Genomic DNA, 20,995 nt, shown 5'->3' on the forward strand with positions numbered 1-20,995 from the left:
TGCATAAATGTGCTGAATGCAAGATACAAATGCAAACAACAAGTTACATGGATCAAAAATGACCCTAGGGAGCACAAGTGACACTAGTGAGCGACCAAAATATATGAGGTAGCAGTCGGTGCATTACAGGAGAGAAAAGTGAAAAATGGGTGCAGGTTGCAGAATTGTGCAGAATACAATTGGAAGTATAATACTGATAAAATATAAGAACAGCATACAAATGCAAACAATCGGTTACAGGACTCAAAAATCAAAAAAAAGTGACATTAGTGAGCAACCAAAATATATGAAGTAGCAATCTGTGCAGTAAAGTGAACTTAGTGTAGGTTACAGGAATGTACAAAATACAAGTAGGAGTATAATACTGCAATAAAAGGCAAACATTCTATCACAAGAAGTAGATACAGAGCTGCGCAAAGTACTCGGTAGTTGAGATTAGTCTAAAATGATAAGTTCTTAGTGTATGTTCAGATAATGAAAATGACTAATCCAGGATGGCCGTCCAAGAGGGAGACTAGTCAAAGCGTTATCCTGGATTCTTCACTTTCAATGAACAGACAAGTCAGCGCCGTATCCTCATCCTGCTTCAACATTCTTCGCATGCTCAAAAAAACATTTCGCTGGATCCCCACCGAAACCAGGAAAACAGTCACCCATGCTCTGGTCACGAGCCGACTGGACTACGGAAACACCCTCTACGCAGGTACTACCGCTAAACTCCAGAAGAAACTCCAACGAATCCAAAACGCCTCAGCCAGAATCATATTAGACATCCCACGCAACGAACACATCTCTGGTCACCTGAAAGACCTCCACTGGCTACCCGTCAACAAGAGAATCACTTTCCGACTGCTAACCCACGCACACAAATCACTCTACGACATCGGACCAGAATGCCTCAACTCACGACTGTCCTTCTACACCCCCTCCCGCCAACTACGCTCTTCCAGCCAAGCCCTCGCCACTGTACCTCGCATCAACAAGACCACCATGGGTGGCAGATCCTTCTCATACCTGGCTGCTAAAACATGGAACTCACTCCCCACTTACCTTCGCCTTACCCAGAACCACCTAGCATTCAGAAAGCAACTTAAAACGTGGATATTTGACAAGTAATCCTCCTCCCCTTCCTTAGCGCCTTGAGACCCTCTGGGTATGTAGTGCGCTATATAAATTCTCTGACTTGACTTGACTTGACTAGGCGCACGTGTGGTGTGAGGAAGATACAAGAGGCCATCGATCCCAGTAGAGAAGACACCGTCCTCACTGTTGTAGATGGAGCAGCTATGAGAGCCTGAGCCTTCCGAAGGATGGATAAGCGTCTCTCCTCCGAAGGAGACATGCTTGCCGACAACGTATTGATGGAGGCTCCCACGTACTGTAGGCACTGCACAGGAATCGGGACAGACTTGGACAGATTTATGTGCAACCACAGACTGTTCAGCTGGACGGCCGTCCTGTTGAAGTGCAACTGTGCTTCCTGGAAGGTGGAGGCTTTGATCAACCAATCGTCCAGGTACGGGTAGACAAACACCTTGTTCTTTCTCAGGTGCGCTGCTACCACAGCCATGCATTTTGAAAAAGTCTTCAAGGACGTCAGACGCAGCCTGGCGTGGCGCCTCAGGTTGACCCCATGGCAGTATCTGTGTGCTGCCAGGAGGGAGGAATCCGCAGCGGAACTGATCACCTGGTTGGAGACCATCAGTCCTTCATTAAGGATTTCTTGGAAATCTTCCCTATCCTCCCTTGGAAGACGTTCCACGAACCGTGTTAGGGACTCCCAGAGGGACCGATCATAACGCCCCAGCAAGGCCGCGGCACTCGCGGCCTTCATAGACGTGGCTGCCGTCCCGCAGACCTTCCTGCCTGCCGAATACGTCCAGCGGCTCTCCTTATCAGGAGGCACTGTCGATAATGGATGGTGGTTGCGTGCTGGTTCCTCGCCGCCGTTACAATCACTGAATCCGACGCAGGGTCCAAGCGAAGGAACGCAGGATCGGTGTCAGGGGCCCGATACTTCTTTTGAAGCCTGGAAGGCGCTGCTTTAGTAACCGCAGGGGTGAGGAAGAGCTCCATGGCGGGTTCCACTAGCCCTGGTACTAACAGGTAGACCTCGGCTGAGCCGGTGGAGGAGGACGATGAGGAGGTACCTGAGGTAGTGGAGGCGTAGGAGGTTATGGGGGAGGAGTCGGGGTCCGTGGAGGAGGACCCACGAGTAAAGGAGGCGGCGTAGGCGACCTCGGTTTGGTGGGCGAGTAGACTTGAGATTACTCAGAGTCCGGAGACTGTCCCACTCTTCTTTTCTTCTTCTAACCAGAGGGGGGAGATCTAGAGGCCCTCTCTCTCGTGGGCGAGCGACGGCGCTGCCGCGACCGCATGTTTGCTGAAGCTGGGGACTCCGTCCTAGTCCTAGAACGTCTAGTCTTCCTCCTCGACGCTCAGCTTCCCTTCGACGACGATGAACGTCTCCTTGACGCGACGAACTTCGTCTCGACGTCGGCGGCCGTCTCCTCGACGATGAGCGGTGTTTCGATGTCAATCGTCTCCTCGGCGACGGTGATCTCCTCGGCGTCGAAGACCTCAGTCTCGATGCTGATCTTCGTCTCGACGTCGCAGACTTACGTGTCAACGGTGACCGGCGGTGTCGCCTCGTAGGCGAGCACCGGCGTCTTGACCCCTCTCGACGTCGATGATAGCTCGACAACGCACCAGTCCTCGACGGAGATCTCGACGTCAGTCTCCTCGACGTCGAGCATCGGCGTTGCTTCGACCCGGAGCCCCGGGGAGACTGAGAACAGACTGTGGTCATTCCCTTCGACGCTGAGGCTATCGACGTCGACGGAGACCGGTGGCGTTTTCTGGCCTTTTCTTTACTGGGGAGCCCCCCAGAGGCAGACGCACGGGCAGAGGAAGGAGCCCCCTTCATGCCCAGACCCACCTTGTCCTTGCTGCCTTCTCAGCTCCAAGCCTGAAGCCTGGTCCTCTCACTGTCCTTGAGGGTTATTTTAGGAAACTGCAGAAAGATGTCACACTCCTCAGGAAAATGAGAAGAAGGCAAGCACAGGATACAAACCCTGTGAGCATCTGATTTTGCCTTTTTCCTGGAGCACTCAGGACATTTATCAAATAAAGCAGGCATATTTGATAAAAAGGAACCGCCAAAACAGCAGAGAAACTCCAGTCAGATGTAGACAAGGCAAAAACACGTCAAGTGAACACACTCTAACACTTTAAAAGTGCACAATTTTGAAATAAACCCAAAAAAGGGAGAGCTCAATGCTCCAGGGTCCTGCTAGCAGGAGCCGGAAAAAATAACTGAAAGTGGAGGGAGTTGTTGTGCATTCTGGGATACCAGGAGAGGTCTGGAAAGTTTCCTTAAAGGCACGGTATCCCTTTTTAAGCCACATAATGGCAGCCTATGGGGGCTTGTCTGTCCTGTCCTTCCTCTCTATCATTCCAAGGATTTGGAGAAGTGGGGGGAAGTGTTTTCCATAGTTAAACCTGGCAGACAGGTCTAAAGTGGGATATTTTGGGAATATCCTTGCATTTCTAGTTGAAGTACTGGACAGTGTAGCCTTGCATGTATAGGCTGCATTATTTGTCTTTAATTCTCTCTTAGGTGTCCATGCAATACTGCAAAGAAGACAGCTTTAGAGATTATTTTTGATTGCTCCGGGGTCCCCGCACATGAGCGGGACTACCGGGGTCCCCGCACATGAGCGAGTCGATTCACTAGATTATGACTATACACAGATCCCCTACTACAGAATTAGTAGTTACTGCCACATAGTGGAAGATGAATGGCAGACCGCAGCAGTACAGCATCTGACAGAAAAGGTGAAAGAAACTATGTGTTGCCCTCTTACATGCACAAGAACACTGGTGAATAAGAAAACAAAGAAATGGCGAAGGGGGAATTTGATGGCATTGTTGGTTTATAATGATCAACCTTGAAAAAGTGGAAAAAGAGACACAAATTGAGCTGTTGGAAAACACAGATCAGAGAGGTCTAACAAAGACCTGGGGATCGGAGTAATTAAATTGCCATAATTTCTGAACATGCAAGCTACTGCCATGCTACTGGTGCTGGAGAGCTAAAGCAAGGTTTGGAACAGATAGAGCAGCAAATGTCATGGTCCTGGGGTTCTCCTCTATTGCGGCAGGAAAATATCTACCCGAGACGATGCAGAACATTTAGCACATAACACTGAACTCTTTCGAATCACTCAAAACTGATACTTATAAAAGAATATACTCTAGATCACACCCAGAGTTACAGATTATCTAGATGGTGGTACTCAGACCCAAAACTACCTGAAGGAATCTACAAAAAAGTGATTTTGAAACAAGGTCTAAAATATGACAATAACAGTATTCTGTTCTTCGATTGAATAAGTGCTGAAACCCAATCTAGGATGAAGCGGTTTGGAATCCATATAGAGCACTACAGCTTATTTGTGCAATAGAGGTAAACTAAGAGTGGCCAATGCTGATAAAGCCTACGTTTTCCTATTCCTTTAAAAAGGCCAAGCCATTTCCTGAAAGCATATCAAGTAACTCCTAAACAGGTCCAGCGTGCATTCTTTAACAGTTGTAGTAAAGTGCTGCTTCTCTAGTGCACAATAGCTTGAATCCGTTTCAAATGCTCTAAAAACTGACAAATTTGGAGTTAGAAGCGATTGATATGGAGCACAGGTCTCCAATGAGCAGCTCAGAAAACACTGGTAGCTCGCCAATATCCTTAAGGAAGCTCTCCAAAGCAAAGCTCAGCCCAGTACATCATTCAGAGGGTTTGTTCACAATAATAAAGTCAAGTCAAGTCAAGTCAGGGAATTTATATAGCGCACTACATACCCAGAGGGTCCCAAGGCGCTTAGAAAGGGGAGGAGGGTTACTTGTCAAATATCCACGTTTTAAGTTGCTTTCTGAATGCTAGGTGGTTCTGGGTAAGGCGGAGGTGAGCGGGGAGTGAATTCCATGTCTTAGCAGCCAGGTAAGAGAAGGATCTGCCTCCCATGGTGGTCCTGTTGATGCGAGGTACCGTGGCAAGGGCTTGGCTGGAAGAACGTAGTTGGCGGGGGGGGGTGTAGAAGGACAGACGTGAGTTGAGGCATTCAGGTCCGACGCCGTAGAGAGATTTGTGTGCGTGGGTTAGCAGTCGGAAAGTGATCCTCTTCTCGACGGGTAGCCAATGGAGGTCTTTAAGGTGACCAGAGATGTGTTCGTTGCGTGGGATGTCTAATATGATCCTGGCTGAGGCGTTTTGGATTCGTTGGAGTTTCTTCTGGAGTTTGGCGGTAGTGCCTGCGTAGAGGGTGTTTCCGTAGTCCAGTCGGCTCGTGACCAGAGCATGGGTGACTGTTTTCCTTGTTTCGGTAAAGAAAGCACTGCTCCTCTCAAAACTCTTAGAGTGGAGGTCAGACAAGTCGTATAGAAAGGAACTCATGCTAAGACACAAAGACTAACTGTATTGGCCGACGGGACGAGCAATGTGACCAAATGTATCTACAAGAGAATTAAACATGTTGTAGGCTCCACTCTATCAGTCACACTACGTGTGTAGCCCATTGTCCAGGAAAAAAAGAGTGCCAGCAGTAGTAAGAGCTGGAGCCATTGGAGAGTCACTTGAGTTTGTAGGAAGAGTAAGAGAGAAAGTATATGGGGTGGGTGCATGATTAGCCAGGAGCATAGAAGAGCAGGGACTAGATCCAGAGCGAAGATCCACTTCCGAGCCTCACTGATATATATATATATATATATATATATATATATAGCATTATGTTTCTCCCGGATAACGTGTTGCTCCCTGAAAGCTATGCCCGATATCAAGGACTTCAAAAAGTGTATGTTGCTTCTCACCATACCAAAGACAACTCTGGCATAATTGTGTCAATTCCTGGCACATTAGTGGAGCTGTCATGATTATTGTCATCATTAACATATTTCGATCTCCATTGCTATAGCTGTATGTACGGGCAGAAATCACTAAAATTTTCTGAGCATGATTTACAGAAATGTGGCCACCTCTGACATAATAATGTTGGCTGCTTCTGGCATAATAATTGCCATGGCTGACGTTTTGTGAGCTTCCCGCAGCTATAGGGTCCAATTTTGGCACAGTGGAGTGACTTATACAATTGTGAGCATATTATAGTTATCTTTGGTATTATTGTTGCACCTATTGCATGTGAATGTAAAAACTGAACATTTGAAGTAGATTCTGTACATGTAAAGCATTTGTGTATTCATGAAAATGACAAGCTGATATTTGTAGACGGATTACTTGCTAACAAGATAAGCTGTCCAACAGAAAGAGCATTATCAAAGTAACTTGTTCTTCTGATAGATATTTCTAACTGCAGATTCCTCAACTGTAGAGCAAAAAGGAAAGCAGAGCCTTTCCCAGTGGTGGGTGTCAGGAATGATTCAGGCCAACATTTCCTGCGAGACCTAAAAGCCAAAATGCCCTATCCTTTTGATCTGGCTGTTGGGGCACTAACACTTAATGAACATGCACACAGGTGACTACGTAGCAGCCTAACAAATATCTTGGACAATCACTCTGCATGCTATCACAGTGGTAGCAGCCTTGGCCCTGGTTGAAGTGATCCCTCAATCCTTCAGGAGGCTGTTTCTTGGCCAATGCGTAACAGATCTTGTTGCAGAGGTCTCATCTGGATAAGGTAATCTACTGCCCTGTCTTGACTGCACAAAGAGCTGAACATCCACCTGATATTTTTGGTACAATTGATGTAAAAGCGAGTGCTCTCCTCATCTTTTGAAAGGTAATGTGGGGCAAAGAACATTAGAAGACTGATGGACTGTCCAACATGACATTCACAATTTTTAATAGGAAGGTCGCTCTAGCCCTAAGCACAAATTGGTCCTGAAAGGTGGAGTGGCTGGACTAACAAAGCTTGAAGCTCACTCATGCAACAAACTAAGTTGATTGTGATGAGAAAGACCATCCTCAGTGTCAGGAGACAGAGGACAGCTGTGCAATGACTTAAAAGGAGAACACATAAGTAAACGAAGGACACAATTAAGGTCCCAGTGTAGCATCATGAAGGGCTTAGGAGGAAACATGTCCAAATCTTTGAGAAAATGCATCACAACAGGTGATCTGAACAAGGAAGGTTGGTCCAGTAATCACAAAAAGGCAGACAGACAGATCCCACAGGGATCCTCATTAAGTCCAACTTTGTTCAATCTCTATGTGAAACCGCTAGCTGCGATCGTCAAACAGTGGGGTCTGACGATGACCTCATATGCAGACGATACGCAGCTGGCGGTGACACTTAGTGGAGACCCTGAAGTGGATGCCCCCAGGTTCCGTGCAGGACTTTTGGCAGTGGCAAATTGGTTAAAAACCAATCGTCTACAACTAAATGCCAAAAAAACTGAAGTTATGGTTTTGGGGAAACATGCGGAGCTTTGGGGAGATCAGTGGTGGCCTCCAGAACTGGGTGTCACCCCCTTTCCTACTTCAGAAGTAAAGAACTTAGGAGTATGGCTGGATCCGGCTCTCACCTTTACGGGTCACACGAAGAAGGTTGCTGCCACCTGCTACGGTATCCTGCGAGGAATAAGGCCAATCCTCAAATTTTTTGACCCCCCCCACCCGGCAGCTCGTGGTCCAAGCCTCAATCCTGTCTCGGCTGGATTACGGTAGCGCGCTGATGTTGGGGGTAAACCAGGCTGAGGCAACTAGGCTACAAAGGGTACAGAATGCTGCGGCGCGGGCCATTGTTGGCCTTCCCAGGCACTGCTCGGCCTCCAGCACTATCTCTGCCCTTCACTGGCTACCGGTTAGGCGGAGAATTAAGTTTAAGGCGCTCTGTCTGGCCTTTAAAATTTTGAAGTTCTCCTCGCCGCCTGCACTGGCTAATTTACTCATCCCTTATGTGCCTTCAAGATCTTTGAGATCGGAGGCCCTTCATCTCGCGGTCTGCCCCCGCTTTAAACTCAGCAGGATGGGTGGCCGCTCTTTCCGAGAACTTGCTGCTGGGTTATGGAATTCTCTCCCGGTGCACATCCGAGCTCTAAACAATCTGGCCGCCTTCAAGCGTGCTATTAAAACTTTCTTGTTTCCTGCACTTGTTTAGTTGTCTGTTTTCTCCTTGTATGTGTGTTATGTTTTGGTACTTGTTCAAAGCGCCAGGACGCCCCTTTGCTGGGGCAGCTGCGCGCTGTATAAATAAAATTAACATAACATAACATAACATAACCACTAATAGTGCACAAATCCTTGCAAGGCCAAAGCAAAGACTCAAACAATATCACATCTGACAGTTTTGCCTGCAACAGGTCGGTGTTCTGGGTGCCACACCAAGCTACAAACTGTTCCACCATCATGTGTTAAAAGAAGTTGTAGAGGGAGGTCTGGCTGCTAGGATGACATCTACTACTTCAGAAGGTAGATCAAGTGCAGTCAACTGCCCTGGTCGATCTCTACACATGGAGGTTCAAATTGCGCTGGCCTGGGTGCAGCATCCTGCTCTGCAGTTGAAACAGAGTCCTTCTGAAACGCAAGCCTGAGTGGAGGAAAGGTGCTCATGCCCAGATGTTTCATTACCACACTCTTCTGGTCAAATCCAGAGCACTTAGGGTGACTGGCCTGGTCGTCCTGATCTTCTTCAGGACTCAGGCATGAGAGGTAGCGGCAGCAAGTCATACATGGAATCCATGCTCCACTAAAGGCAGGATGTATCTCAGAGAGAGGGCAAGCTTGGGAATTCCAATAGGCAATAGCGTTGACACTGTGTACTAAGCAGCGGTAAAGAGATTGTGGCAATACCCACATTAATGAGCTGCTAAGCATCGCTGGCTGAGTTTGTCTACCCTGGTGTTTAAAGATCCTGGAAAGCGATTCACGATTAGAGAAATGCCCACATGAATCAATAAATGAACGCCTCCTAGCACAGGGTGATAGTGTTTTTAGTGAGGACATGAAACAGCCTCCCCTTGATGAAGACTTTTAATGGCAAACAAATGGCCTATATCAGCAAGTTGATGTGGAGATGGATCTCGCCGGAGACCAGACTTCTATGCACTCCACCTCTCCCAGATGACCTCCCCAACCTACAGTGGTGAATCAGTCACTACCGTCAGCTATGGATGGGGAAGGGAGAGGGGTCTGCTACTGGTCCAACTGCAGTTGAGCAGCCACCACTGCAGATCTTTTAAAGTCTCCTCTACAATCTAGATTAAATCTGACAGCTTCCACTGGTTTGGGATCGACAGACTTCAGATCCCATTGCAGAGCCCGCATAGGCCACCTTGCATGTTTGACCAGCATGATGCAGGATGCTAATAATCCAAGAAGCCTCAAAACCATCCTCACAGAGAACCAGGAAGGTCCGAAACTGCACCGTATCCAGGATGACTCCGATAAAAGTCTCTGCGAAGTAGTCTGGTGTGACTTTGGCAAACTTATCATGACCCCTCTAGCACGGTCAGAAGGTTTGCCGGTGTCTGAAGGTGGCCCACAACTGACTAAGCAGGGGACAACTGGCACTCCCAACCTTCAAAGATACCTGCAACCACTGCCATCAGCTTTGCGAACACCAGAGGGGCAATTCTGAAGTCAAACACAGCAAACTGAAAATGCTTCTGGCCCATCTTGGAATGCAGGTATCGCCTGTGGACTTGCAGGACAGGAATATGGAAAAAGGCACCCTTCAAGTCAACACCACCACCCAATCTCCTGGATCGAGCAAAGAAACTGGTCCACTGTTGAGTTTGTTTCCCTGAGTAAGAAATTGTCGTTAAAGGCATCCATTCTTTTTTAGCACACGTAAATAATTGGAGTAACCCTGGGATCTTATCTCTGAGGACGGGACACTCTCTATGGGTCCTTTCTCCAAAAGAACCTGAACTTCCTGCAGCAAAATGGACAAGTGTCCTCCGAAAGCCACTCTGATGTGGGTGTAAAATACGACCGGAAGAAAGTAATGAAAGGGAGTAGCCTTGTTGGACTATCTGCATGATCCACCTGCCAGAAGTTATGGATTGTTATCTGTGAAGAAGATCACTAATCCGGCCTCCCACAGCGTACTCATGTGCGCTAAGGGCAATCTAAAGCAGCTAGGAGGCTGTTGCCTGAGGGGCTGAAGGCTGGCAGGTTTGCTGTCTCTACAGGCCTGGACACAGTCTGCTGGATCCCCTACACTAACCCCAAAAGTCCTGAGGTGCCTATTGTTGGCGTGATGGGCCTTAAATGTCTGAAGACAAAACCTCTACTGATGCCTCAAAAAGGGCAATGTTGGAGGGGAGATGGAGAGGAAAACTGCCTTGCCGATGTGGGAATACAAAGACAGCGTGCAGTAGCTGTACTTTTTTGAAGAGCTCATGGGATCAGTCACCCTGCTCATCAAGGAGGCCAGACCAGTAAAAAGGTTTATCCATGAATGATGCCTGGATGTCACACAAGGAACCTGTGAACATCATCCACGTGTGGCACCAGAGTACCATGCTAGTGCCGACCATTTTGCCTAAACAGTCGACAATGTCCAGGTCTGACCGGATAATGTACTTGGCCGTATCCAGTCAATCATTAATGGTCTCTGCCAACTGGTGCAAAAAGTGGGTCAAGGGAAGTGTCCAGCCCACTGCTCTTTTGTAAGTCCATACAGAAATTATCATTATATTGTGGGGAGAATTCACACCTACTATTATCACAAAAATTTGGTTGGCTCTAGTCAGAGTTCTATCCAAACGGATGGGGGCACTTTGGGCGGCAGCTCCTAGGCAAAGGCATTGTCATATCAGAGTATGTTGGCTGGGCACATTGGAACTGTGCCAGAACAAGGCTTCGGCTGAGGTAGAGATTGACTCAGTTTGCAGAAGGATGGAACAATGAGATCAATGTCCTCCTCTGGTGTCTGCCTCTTCAGTGCCAGCTTTGAAGCGGCAGAAACCAGAATGGATCTTTGTGCCTGGGACAGAGTTGGAACTGAAACCAAAGCAGGTTTGGGAGGCACAGACAGTGCAGAGGGCAGACGTGTTGGCTGTAACACAACTCGAGGCCTCTTCGGATCCATGGAGCAAAGAAAGGCATGCCAGAGTTAGTCAACAGGGTGCCAAAGATGCATAGCATGGCCTCTTTCAGCACTTAAATCTGTTGTGGCATCACCAAGAGACATGGAAATTTGGGGTGCATCAGAATCAGCTGTGGAATCAGTTGCTCATTAGGGGCCCAGGAGCATGACTGCAGGGCATGTGGCGTCCTTGCTACTTCTCAGACGGAGAGTGGAAAGACTGGGATGAGGCAGGTTTGGGCTTTTTGACTTTCCTGAAGACTTAGACTGGAATGACTACCTGTTGCAGGACCAGCCCAGAGAGTGTTAACAGGTGTATGGGGGAGAGGGGGGTGGTTAGTTGTGTATGTGTCCGGCGCAGGGGGGGGGGGGGGGGGGGAGGCGGGGGGGGGGATGCTTATGTAACTTTCTGCTATGCTCAGCAACATACAGCTTGTCATCGCGTTCCTGGATCACCTTGGGGTGTACTAGGCACACATGCCTCCTCGCACGACCTGGAAGCATGACCGAACCCCAAACACCATAGAGACACCTTGTGGTGATCAGTCACTAGAAATTTGTTTGCAATAGCCCTATAAGGTTTATACCATGAGGTTTTAGGTGTGGACATGTTCCCTTACAAAAGGAACAGAAACTTGGGAGAGAAACAAAGTTTGTCAACTGTAAAAATAGGGGATAACTCTGGATCTGCATACAAAAGTGTAAAGAAAGTAACTGACATCAGCTCGCTTGGGTGGTGTTTATTTGTGGCTCCAGCTCTCATTTTGGGTGTGCAGCATAGTCAACGCAGAGCCACACAATGTCACCTACTGGTATACAGGGGCTATGCTGAAATGTCTTCCAGAACCCATATGGAGCCTGGGGATATTCTAAAGGCGAGGAATCCACGGTTAGAAGTATCCATCTAAAAGTTCTTACTACAATTAGCTTTACCCAGTCCTCACTGTCAATATACGCAAGTATTGACTAATCTGGAGAGGTTGACCTGGAGAGGGGGGTAATCAGGATGGCAGAAAGGGAACTGGCAAGGATGTACACCTACACAGAGCTGAGATGTCCACTCTTGAACTGAGCATTCAAAATATAGACACTTTTCCATTCCAATGGAAATGGACATACGAGCACTAGATCACAAATTCATTTTCTGTCTGAATCTTCAGGCAGCATTGATGCATAATCAGCAATCAGAATCACAAACTCATCTAAAGAATAAATCTTAATGTGCTGCTACAATGTGAGAAAGGGAAAAGTTATATTTAGCTGAAGACCTTTTTCCTCCCACCCCAACTGGGCTTCTGTCCTGAAGGATGACAGGAGGGTTGGTAAATATATGGACTGATAAAGGGGTTACTTTGTTAATTTTGCCAACAAGAACGTTTAATGAGAAAGGTAAAATCTGACTCCTACCCAGAAGTGCCCTTTTCACTATCCATTAACCGGCTGTAGTGCACCATTCAATCATCTAGTCACTAACAGTATGGATCTTGACCAAAAAACTAGGCCAACAGTTAGCCAGTACGTTTGATTTAATAATTTAATTCATTTCAGTGAGTCTGTGAAGGGAGTTCGCCACTGTGGAAGATGGATTTGTTAAGACAGTATGGACATATGACTACTTTAATTTGCATTGAAATCTAACACACTTTTAAGCAAGAAGAAAGCAAGTGTCCATCCTTACCTGCGTTGTAACGTCGTACAACCAAAAGCTTGCAATGTTTCAGTGCTACTGGAATTAGAAATATTCATCCTTAAGATCAATGGCATATAAACCATCTCGTAGATGGAATTATGGATACATTTGATGGAGAGCTAACATCTTGAATTGCTCTTTCGTCATTGACCTGTTCATTATGGTATGGTCAAGACTGAGTCTCATATTGCACTTGGGTCCTTCTTTTGAATCAGAAAATAATGGATATCCTTTCACTTTCCTTTTAAGCCTAGCTACATAGAAGCTTTAGCGGCCGGAAACACCTCATGTCACTAATTCTTCAACTTCTGTAAAGACAGAACAGAAAGGCAAGATAGAAAGTGCATCCTCTCCATGCTATCTGGATCTGCCAAAGACCAATTCCTGGCACCACAGATCTTCCTAGCTTCAATTGGAAAATGGCAGAAAAACACTCAATCACTCCCTCCTAAAATACATCAATTTGAGTGAAACTGTAAAGGCTTTCACAGATTTTGATGTAGGGAGAGCCAGGAAAAGGTGGGCTCAGTGCTATAGGATCCTGACTTCATGAGCCAGAAAAAAGAAATAAGCAACTGCCACTAACAGGACACGGTGGTACGCTGGTGGAATGTGCCTCTTTAAAGGAACAGTGCAGTGTCTGTTTTAAAAAATGGATTGTCAAAGAGTTTTGTCACTTTTTTTGAATTTCAAGTGACTGTTTTAAAGAATATTTGTGGTCCTTTTTTTTTTTAAGAAAAGTAATTACATTAGATGAGCATTGCATTATACTAGGCAGACAAACCGTTTTATTAAAAAATGCTGCTCCAAAGTAGTATTTATTTTAGATATTTCATTAAAGTGCTGTGGGATCCAGGTTGTGGACTGCAGTAATCAACATGGAGGTCATCAAAGAGGGAATGGAGGAGTCATTTTGTAGTGTTTCAAACTGCCATCACTCGTGTGCACCATGAGTTCTCTGATTTTGAAATCTAATTAACACGCCACTAGAGTAATTCACCGGGTTTTCAGTTTTTTATTGTAATAGTAAAGGTTCTTTTGTGCACTTCTTTGGGCGCAGTATCTCACATAAAACGGGGGTCACCATTTCCTCACTCTGAGTCACATCGGCATCGTCACTATTATTCTGTATTCCTAATGTCAACTCCACTAGCATTCCCAGCAGGTTCCATCAACATACCATAATAGAACCAGTATTAATTATTGTAACACAGAAGCTAATACCAGAGTAATTTTGTTTTACGGATATGGACCATTCTGATACATCAGAGCATGTTTTGTTGTTTTCATTTCAGATTTGCACCTGAAGAAGGGACATTAGTCCCGAAATGCATTGGGTTTTTTTTGTTTGAAGATGCATTTGGAAATTCTATGGAATGTTCCACCATTGTTCTGTTGAAATAGGTTTAGAAACATGATTCGTTGTCAATATTTCACATTGTTTAAAGAATTTTTGTGAAGATAAACAATTCTAAAATGATTATATATAACTGTAGTGGATTGCTTTAAATGTTGGTTTGATATATAGCCCCATTGCCCATATAATACCCAAGTAGTACACCCCTTGTCCAAGTTGCATTGTACAATTTGGTCTCTTTTACTTGCAAACTGCCATCCTACCATAGGCTGCCTTTTGTAAGTGTAAGGCTATTTCAGCATCTACTGGTAATGTTGGTGCCAAAAAGGAGTGTGAACTCTTTGAAGACATAATTATTAGCTTGTTGCTCTAAAGTGTGACTTGTGAAACTGCTTATCAAGACCAGCCCTCTTCAGAATACCAGTGCATTTCGCAGCACGTGAGCCAACTAACATATTTATTGCAATAAGGATGATCTTAAGTCTGAATGGCTTAACCAGGAACAGTACATGGACATCTCATGAAACTGTCCATAAGCTCCCAAATCAGGGAAATTGCCAGCAGTCTTAGATAGGTAGTATGGACAGTTATCTGCAAAAATGTATGTAGACTCCCAGAGACAACTGGTATGCTTGCCAAGGAAAACGTATACACCGGCAGTCTCCATGGATGTTGGCAACATGCCACAAACATTCCAGCCTACACTGTGGGCTCTCCTTTTTGCCCGAAGAATTTAACAGAAGCGTGCAGAAAAATACTGCTTCCATTCTGGTGTGACAATCAGAGTATAGCTTTGCTTTATACATCATCAAAAGCGGTCCCTATTTAGGTGATCTATACTTCTTCAGTAGGCATGGTGTTCCTGCCTTTAGCACAGCTAGTATTAATAGGATGTCTTAGACGAGTTCCGGTGATTTGGATGGGGACAGTGAAAGAGTCTCAGAAATAACAGCGGACTTCTCTGCTCATGGGCATTTGGATGCTAAGATTAACACCACCCCTAGTGAATAGATTAGACTATTCAAAAGTATGGTTTACTTATGGAGAGTGACAGACCACAGGATGGAAATACGTGAAACTTAAATCTTTCTGATATGAAAACTTATTTAAAAAAAAAATAGAATCTAAGATGTGAAAGCAAAACAGTCTCCCGAATAATCCTGGCAGAAAAAGCAGAAAGTAAAAGTCCACTGCACTTGCAAGTTTATTCAGTTGGCATTGTTGAGCTCACTAAATGTAGGCAACTTCTCCAATGTTGCATATTACCATTAGAGATTAAAGTTTATCTTGTACAGCACTCATCTACGCTTTTGAGTGACAACATGATCTAGAAAGATTAAAAATAAAAATACATTTTATATACTACATCAGTATGGTGTATACAGATGCACGTCACCTCATTTATCTTGTCACCCTAGGTGTAAAATCAAACAGCATGTCTTTACTCAGTGAGGGGATAGGTTTCACAAGCTTGCCACAACAGACAAATAGGGTCTCCATGAATTTTCCCCTAAGGAAGAGCTGCTCGGAAGTCTCAGAAAAAAATTAAATTGTATTACCTTTTGTGTATTTTCTCCTCAAGGGTTTTAGCACAAAAAGCTCTGATCTCGAAGTCCACACCACATGCCTGGAGGAGAAGACAGCTGTTAATTAGGCAGGAACATTTTATTCCATGCAGAAAAAAGAGTAAGAATTGGCTTCTGGCTCCCATGAGAACTGTAAAAACATCACAATCTAGATTTTTTTTTTAGAAAAAGTATTTATTTCAGTATCCACAGTTACCCGTTTCAAATTAGGATAAACAACGGAGCTTACATTGTGGCCAGACTACCTAACACCACATTTAAAAGTTTACGGTTTCCCTTTTTGACACCATTGTCTCCCCACAAAAAATGTTCAATTGCTTGGCCTATCTTTGGTTTGGTGTTCTCTTCTCATTGTACTCTGGTGTTCCTACCTTGCCTGTGTCCTCTGGTCCAGGCTGCAAAGTAACGGAACATGGCAAGTTCTGGGGAATCTAGAAGAAAACAATACAAGACATCATGTTTTAGTGAAATGAAAAGTCCAGCATAAGCAAACTACTCAATTGTAACAGTTCTGCTGCTTGATAACTGACCGATACAGATGATGCGTAAGGTGCTGACATTGAGGTTGGGTCCCAACTGCGGGCACAATTTTGTGATATAGAAATAAATAAATAATGTACACCTTACCCTGGAAGTGGGTAGAATGAACATCCCTATGAAGTCAACACATAAGCTAAGCCTTAGCACAATTTTCAGACTGATTATTACGAGACTCACTTAGTAACATTTTGTGATCAAGGCTCTTTCGAGGCAAAACACTTAGGTACTGTAATTCCACCAACAAAAGTGCCACCCATAGCACACAAAGTGTACATTTCTTTTGAAAAACTGGCATGTGTGTGTGTGTGTGTGTGTGTGTGTGTATTTATTTATTTGGCGATTTTTAGAGCGCGCAAATACCCTGGGGTGTCTCGGCGCTGTAGTTGCAGAACTCTCCGGAGGAGGGGGGGGATTAGGCAGGGAACAGCCATGTCTTTAGTTGTTTTCTGAAGTTAAGAAGGGTCGGAGCGCTCTTGATGTTTAAAGGAAGTGCGTTCCACATTTTGGCCGTGGCCACAGCAAAGCGTTTGTCGCCCCAGTTGGCCCTTCTTGTACGGGGGACCATAAGTAGGTGCGCTGAGGATGACCGCAGAGTTCTAGTATGTTCAAGCGGTCGGAAGGCTTTTCTTAAGAATAAGGGTCCTTGATCGTGAATGGCCTTATATGCAATGCATAAAGCCTTAAACTTGATGCGGCTCCTCACCGGTAGCCAATGTAATTGTCGGATGTAGGGGGAAACTGATGCAAATCTAGGGATAGATAGCAGTGTTCTGGCGGCAGCGTTCTGGACAGTTTGCAGTTTGTTAAGAACCTTTTGTTGTGTATTGAGTAACAATGCATTGCAATAATCAGTTTTGGAGAATACTAGTGTACTGACCAAGGTTTTACCTGCATGTATATATGTTGTAAAGCTGCACAACCTGTACTACTGATAAGTTACTTGTGTCTTCTGTAGCATAGATTAATTGGATTAGCAGTCTGGTCATAGAGTCTGAAGATTTGAAGTAGAAATTAAAATAAATTCCTAAACAAGGTTATGGTCACTCTAGCATATTGTTAACAATCAGCATCTAGACAATATTTTTGAATTGTGTGTAATGTACTCTTTTGATAGTCCCTTAAGTAGCCTAATTAAGCTGTGCCACCCATGTAATGTTTCTGGCCATGCCTTTTAGTTTACCCACATTGAGCCCGACAAGCATGCAAACTGCACAGAGTGTGCTCCCATTTAAACCATTCCGAGGCATCAGAGCTGAGCTTCAATTTCAGGGTAACACCCAACGTATACTCCTTTAAGGAGTGGCTAGGGACGGCCTCTGAGGGCTGCAGCATATATTGGGCCACCCTTAGAGGTCTTGTACCTTAACACACACACACTGCCATTGCAGGCTGCATGTTTTGGTGCAAAGAAAAGTGAAGAGTCGACATGGCAACTGTGTGCCATGCCTGGAACCCACTTCCGATGGTATAGGTAAGACATCCTCTAGCTGGGTGCACTATACCACTGGTGAGGGCACAGTTGCATAAGCACTGTACCCATACAGCGTCTAAGTCCATTCTTAGGCATTATAAGTGCAGTAAAGCCAAAAAAGGTATATGGTTTGGGAGTTTGTCATTACAAACTCCACAGAACCATAATGGCTTTACTGAATTCTGGGAAGTTTGGTATCAAACTTCGCAGCATAATAAACCCACACTGATGCCAGTGTAGGATGTATTATACCTTGCACTCAGAGGGCATCTTAGAGATGACCCCTGAAAAATGATCAGCCTCTGGTGGGTTTCCCGACTTGTAAACACAAACCTGCCACCACAAGACAGGTTTCTGGACCCCTGGGGTGGGAGCCTTTGCTCCCTGAGCCTTCCTGGGCGGAGGTGATCGCAACTCCCCCAGGTCAGGAAAAGCCATCTGTGGCAGGGGAGCTTCAAAGGCCTTGCCGCTTTTGTAACGCGACCCCTAGCCTTTTCTGCTATCAGGTGCAGGCCCCTTTCCTGTCTCCCTCCTTTTTGGCGGGAAGACAGGCAGGAAAAATTAGCACAGGCCAGAAGGTGTGCAAACCTCTGCCAAACCCAAACCTCAGATGGGGGAAGGCAAGGTGAAGCCCACTCTTCAGTGCCCGCCATCTTGCAGATGGTAGGCACTCTCCAATCATGATTAGGGATTGTGCCAACTCCCCCACGTGGGGTGAGCACAACAAGGGTGTAGTCACCCCAGGGCTAGTAGCCCATTGGCTACTGACCTCGAGACCCCTAAAAGACCCCCTAAAAACAGTATTTAGGGGGCAGCCCTAAACCAAGAAGACAGATTCCCACAAACCTACAAAGAAGGATGAAGGATGAAAGAAGACACCCAGCAGAGGAGACTGCAGAGAAATGACTTAGCCCAAGCCCTACCGGCCCATCTGCAGGTTCCAGAGATCCTGCAGCAAATGTCGCCTTGACCTGCAGCCAGCGACCTCCGCAACCCCAGGGAGGACTGACTGCCTTCCACAAAGACTGGATCTCCTGTGAACAGCAGCTCTGTTCAAAAGAAACAGCCAAGAATGACTCGGAGCCTGCTGAAGACAAAGAAGCCAGATGCCTGGAACCGCCACTGCACCAGACGCCTACGCCCCACATCCGGGGGGCCCATCGAACCCAGCAAGGTCCCCCAGGACTCCAGAGTCCGAGTCCACCGTGGGATGACCCCTCCAGGACTCCCCAACATCGCCTGCAACCTCTGCACGGAGATGCCCCCCAAACCACGAGTGGCCCGGTAATGTGTATTCAGACCTCAAAAGACTCCCCTGCATCCAGCCACCCTGCACCCTGGATAAGAGAACCTGAGGTGCACCTACGTCCCCGAGCCCTCTAACTTACCTGCCCAGCTGTTGGTCCCTCCCAGTAGTCTTCCTGGACCGAGTCTGCAACCAAAATCCAATACCGGAAACTCCCATTGAAAACAACAGGGCACCGGACGCCAAAACCCTGTACCAGGCCGCATCTGTGGGTGCACCTTGTGTGCTAAAGTGGATCCCTCTTTGCCCATAGCTTCACTCCAAGAGCTTTGCTCCCACAACCTTGTGACCTGCTCATGAGCAACCACCAACCGGAGGCCTCCTATCCCCCATTGGATAATGTTGGCCCTCAGCACTCTGCACCCGGCCGCCCTAGTGCCACTCAGAGATCATCGACCCTGGGGGAACCATGCTTCTACCCCCAGAATACCAACTCCCACAAATAAGTACTTCCGTGCAAACCCTTAACTTCACTTCTTTCCATTGGATTGCATTGACTGTGTGGAGTTGGCTTGTATCAAACATTGAAAAAATGCAAATGTACTAAAAGTGAATTACTTACTTTTTGTCTGTGAAATGTCACAGTGTGATATCTAGGCATATCAACTGATAAGCAAAAGTAACTTAAAAAGTGATCTAAAGAGTAACGTGCACAGTAATCTGTAAAGTAACTAAAAAGTAATTTCAAACTGTTGACTTACTTGTAATTCAACCAACTGCATTTGAACCTACATTCAACTGTAAATCACTGCATAAGATTTAGCAAAGTATTATTTCACTTACCTGCACAAGGCTTGGATTGATTCTAGAAATATAATAACTAAATAATATTTTTGATTCAAAGACTGAACTCAGACCAATTTGTGTGTGACACATAATTTCTTGCCTGGGTTTATACAACAAATGCTTAACACTACCCTCTGATAAAGCCTTACTGCTCGCCCACACTACCATAAATAGAGAGTAGGGTGTTATCTACTTTTACCTCTGCCTACCTTTGGGGCTTCACTGGACTCTGTATATACTATACCAAAAGGAGGTATAGTGTGCACAGAGTCCGCTTCCTACACCCAGAAACTGGGGTCTATGGCCTTCATCAGGTCTAGGATCTATATGAAGTATGCCTCTAACCTGTTTAGTTAGGGTTTACACACGTGTAGTGTAAGAGTTGGAACCCATTGTATTTCTCATAGGTCTGCTATTCAAGATGTTGGTATCCTTTGTGCAAGGTTAGAGCTGGTCTTTCAGGACATGCTAAGCAGCAGGTACACATCCGCTGTCCCCTTACTCAAAACTAGATGCACCTGGTGAAGAAGTGAGACAGCTATCCCAGATCCTATCTGAAGTTCAGCTTCTGCTGGTACAGTGAAACCCAACTCCTCTCCTATTCCCTGTGCCACGGCCATCTTCCCTGGTAACAGGAGGCCTAGACAGGGGAATACTCATCCCAAGTCAGGCCAGCCCGAATTGGTCCCAGAGAGGCCACCAGGTCAGGCACCCTCTACTACAGTGGGAATTTGCTTCTTGACAACTGGAAGGGTAGTGGGCCATTTTAAAAATACAGGTGAAATGAATGGCTGCATGCAGGTCACCTTCACCACCTGAGATGTGAATTTCTGGCCTCTCAATCAGTAAAGTTAAATTTCTTCAATGCTTCACTTGACACCAGTGCCCCAACATCAGAAGGGAAGAACAGTCAGGATTGAAACAATCCCACCTTTTCCCAGACTGGGGTTAGTAAAGGGATGTCTATTGTGCTTGACCTATGAAGAGAAGCTGGATCGCACCTGCCAGGAGGAGTGACTGCTCCACAGAAAGAGTCAGCCAAACTGACTGCAAGATCTTCAGTAAGGACATCTTGATGAACTGAAGCTGCCAAGGAGCCAGAAGATTGCCCCAGCACAACTGAGGCATCATCAATGATGCAATGGCAGTCTGCTCTTTGCAAGCTAAATCCAAGCCAAGAGGAGAACACGAAGATTTGGTAATGGAAGGTGGTGCAAGAA

At 45.9% G+C, this 20,995-nt stretch overlaps 1 protein-coding gene across 1 annotated transcript in view; it reads right to left on the reverse strand.

The window, feature by feature from the left end:
* Positions 1-20,995, reverse strand: part of ARRB2 (arrestin beta 2) — a 269,502-nt gene that overhangs the window by 139,632 nt on the left and 108,875 nt on the right. The window contains exons 6-7 of the mRNA XM_086945904.1: positions 16,044-16,103; positions 15,646-15,713 (exon numbers count right to left, since the gene is read on the reverse strand). Of these exons, the coding sequence (XP_086802030.1) occupies positions 15,646-15,713; positions 16,044-16,103 (128 nt within the window). The remainder of the gene's footprint in view (positions 1-15,645; positions 15,714-16,043; positions 16,104-20,995) is intronic.

The sequence above is a fragment of the Lissotriton vulgaris genome, chromosome 12, assembly GCF_964263255.1.
Source record: "Lissotriton vulgaris chromosome 12, aLisVul1.2, whole genome shotgun sequence".
Classification (NCBI taxonomy): domain Eukaryota; kingdom Metazoa; phylum Chordata; class Amphibia; order Caudata; family Salamandridae; genus Lissotriton; species Lissotriton vulgaris.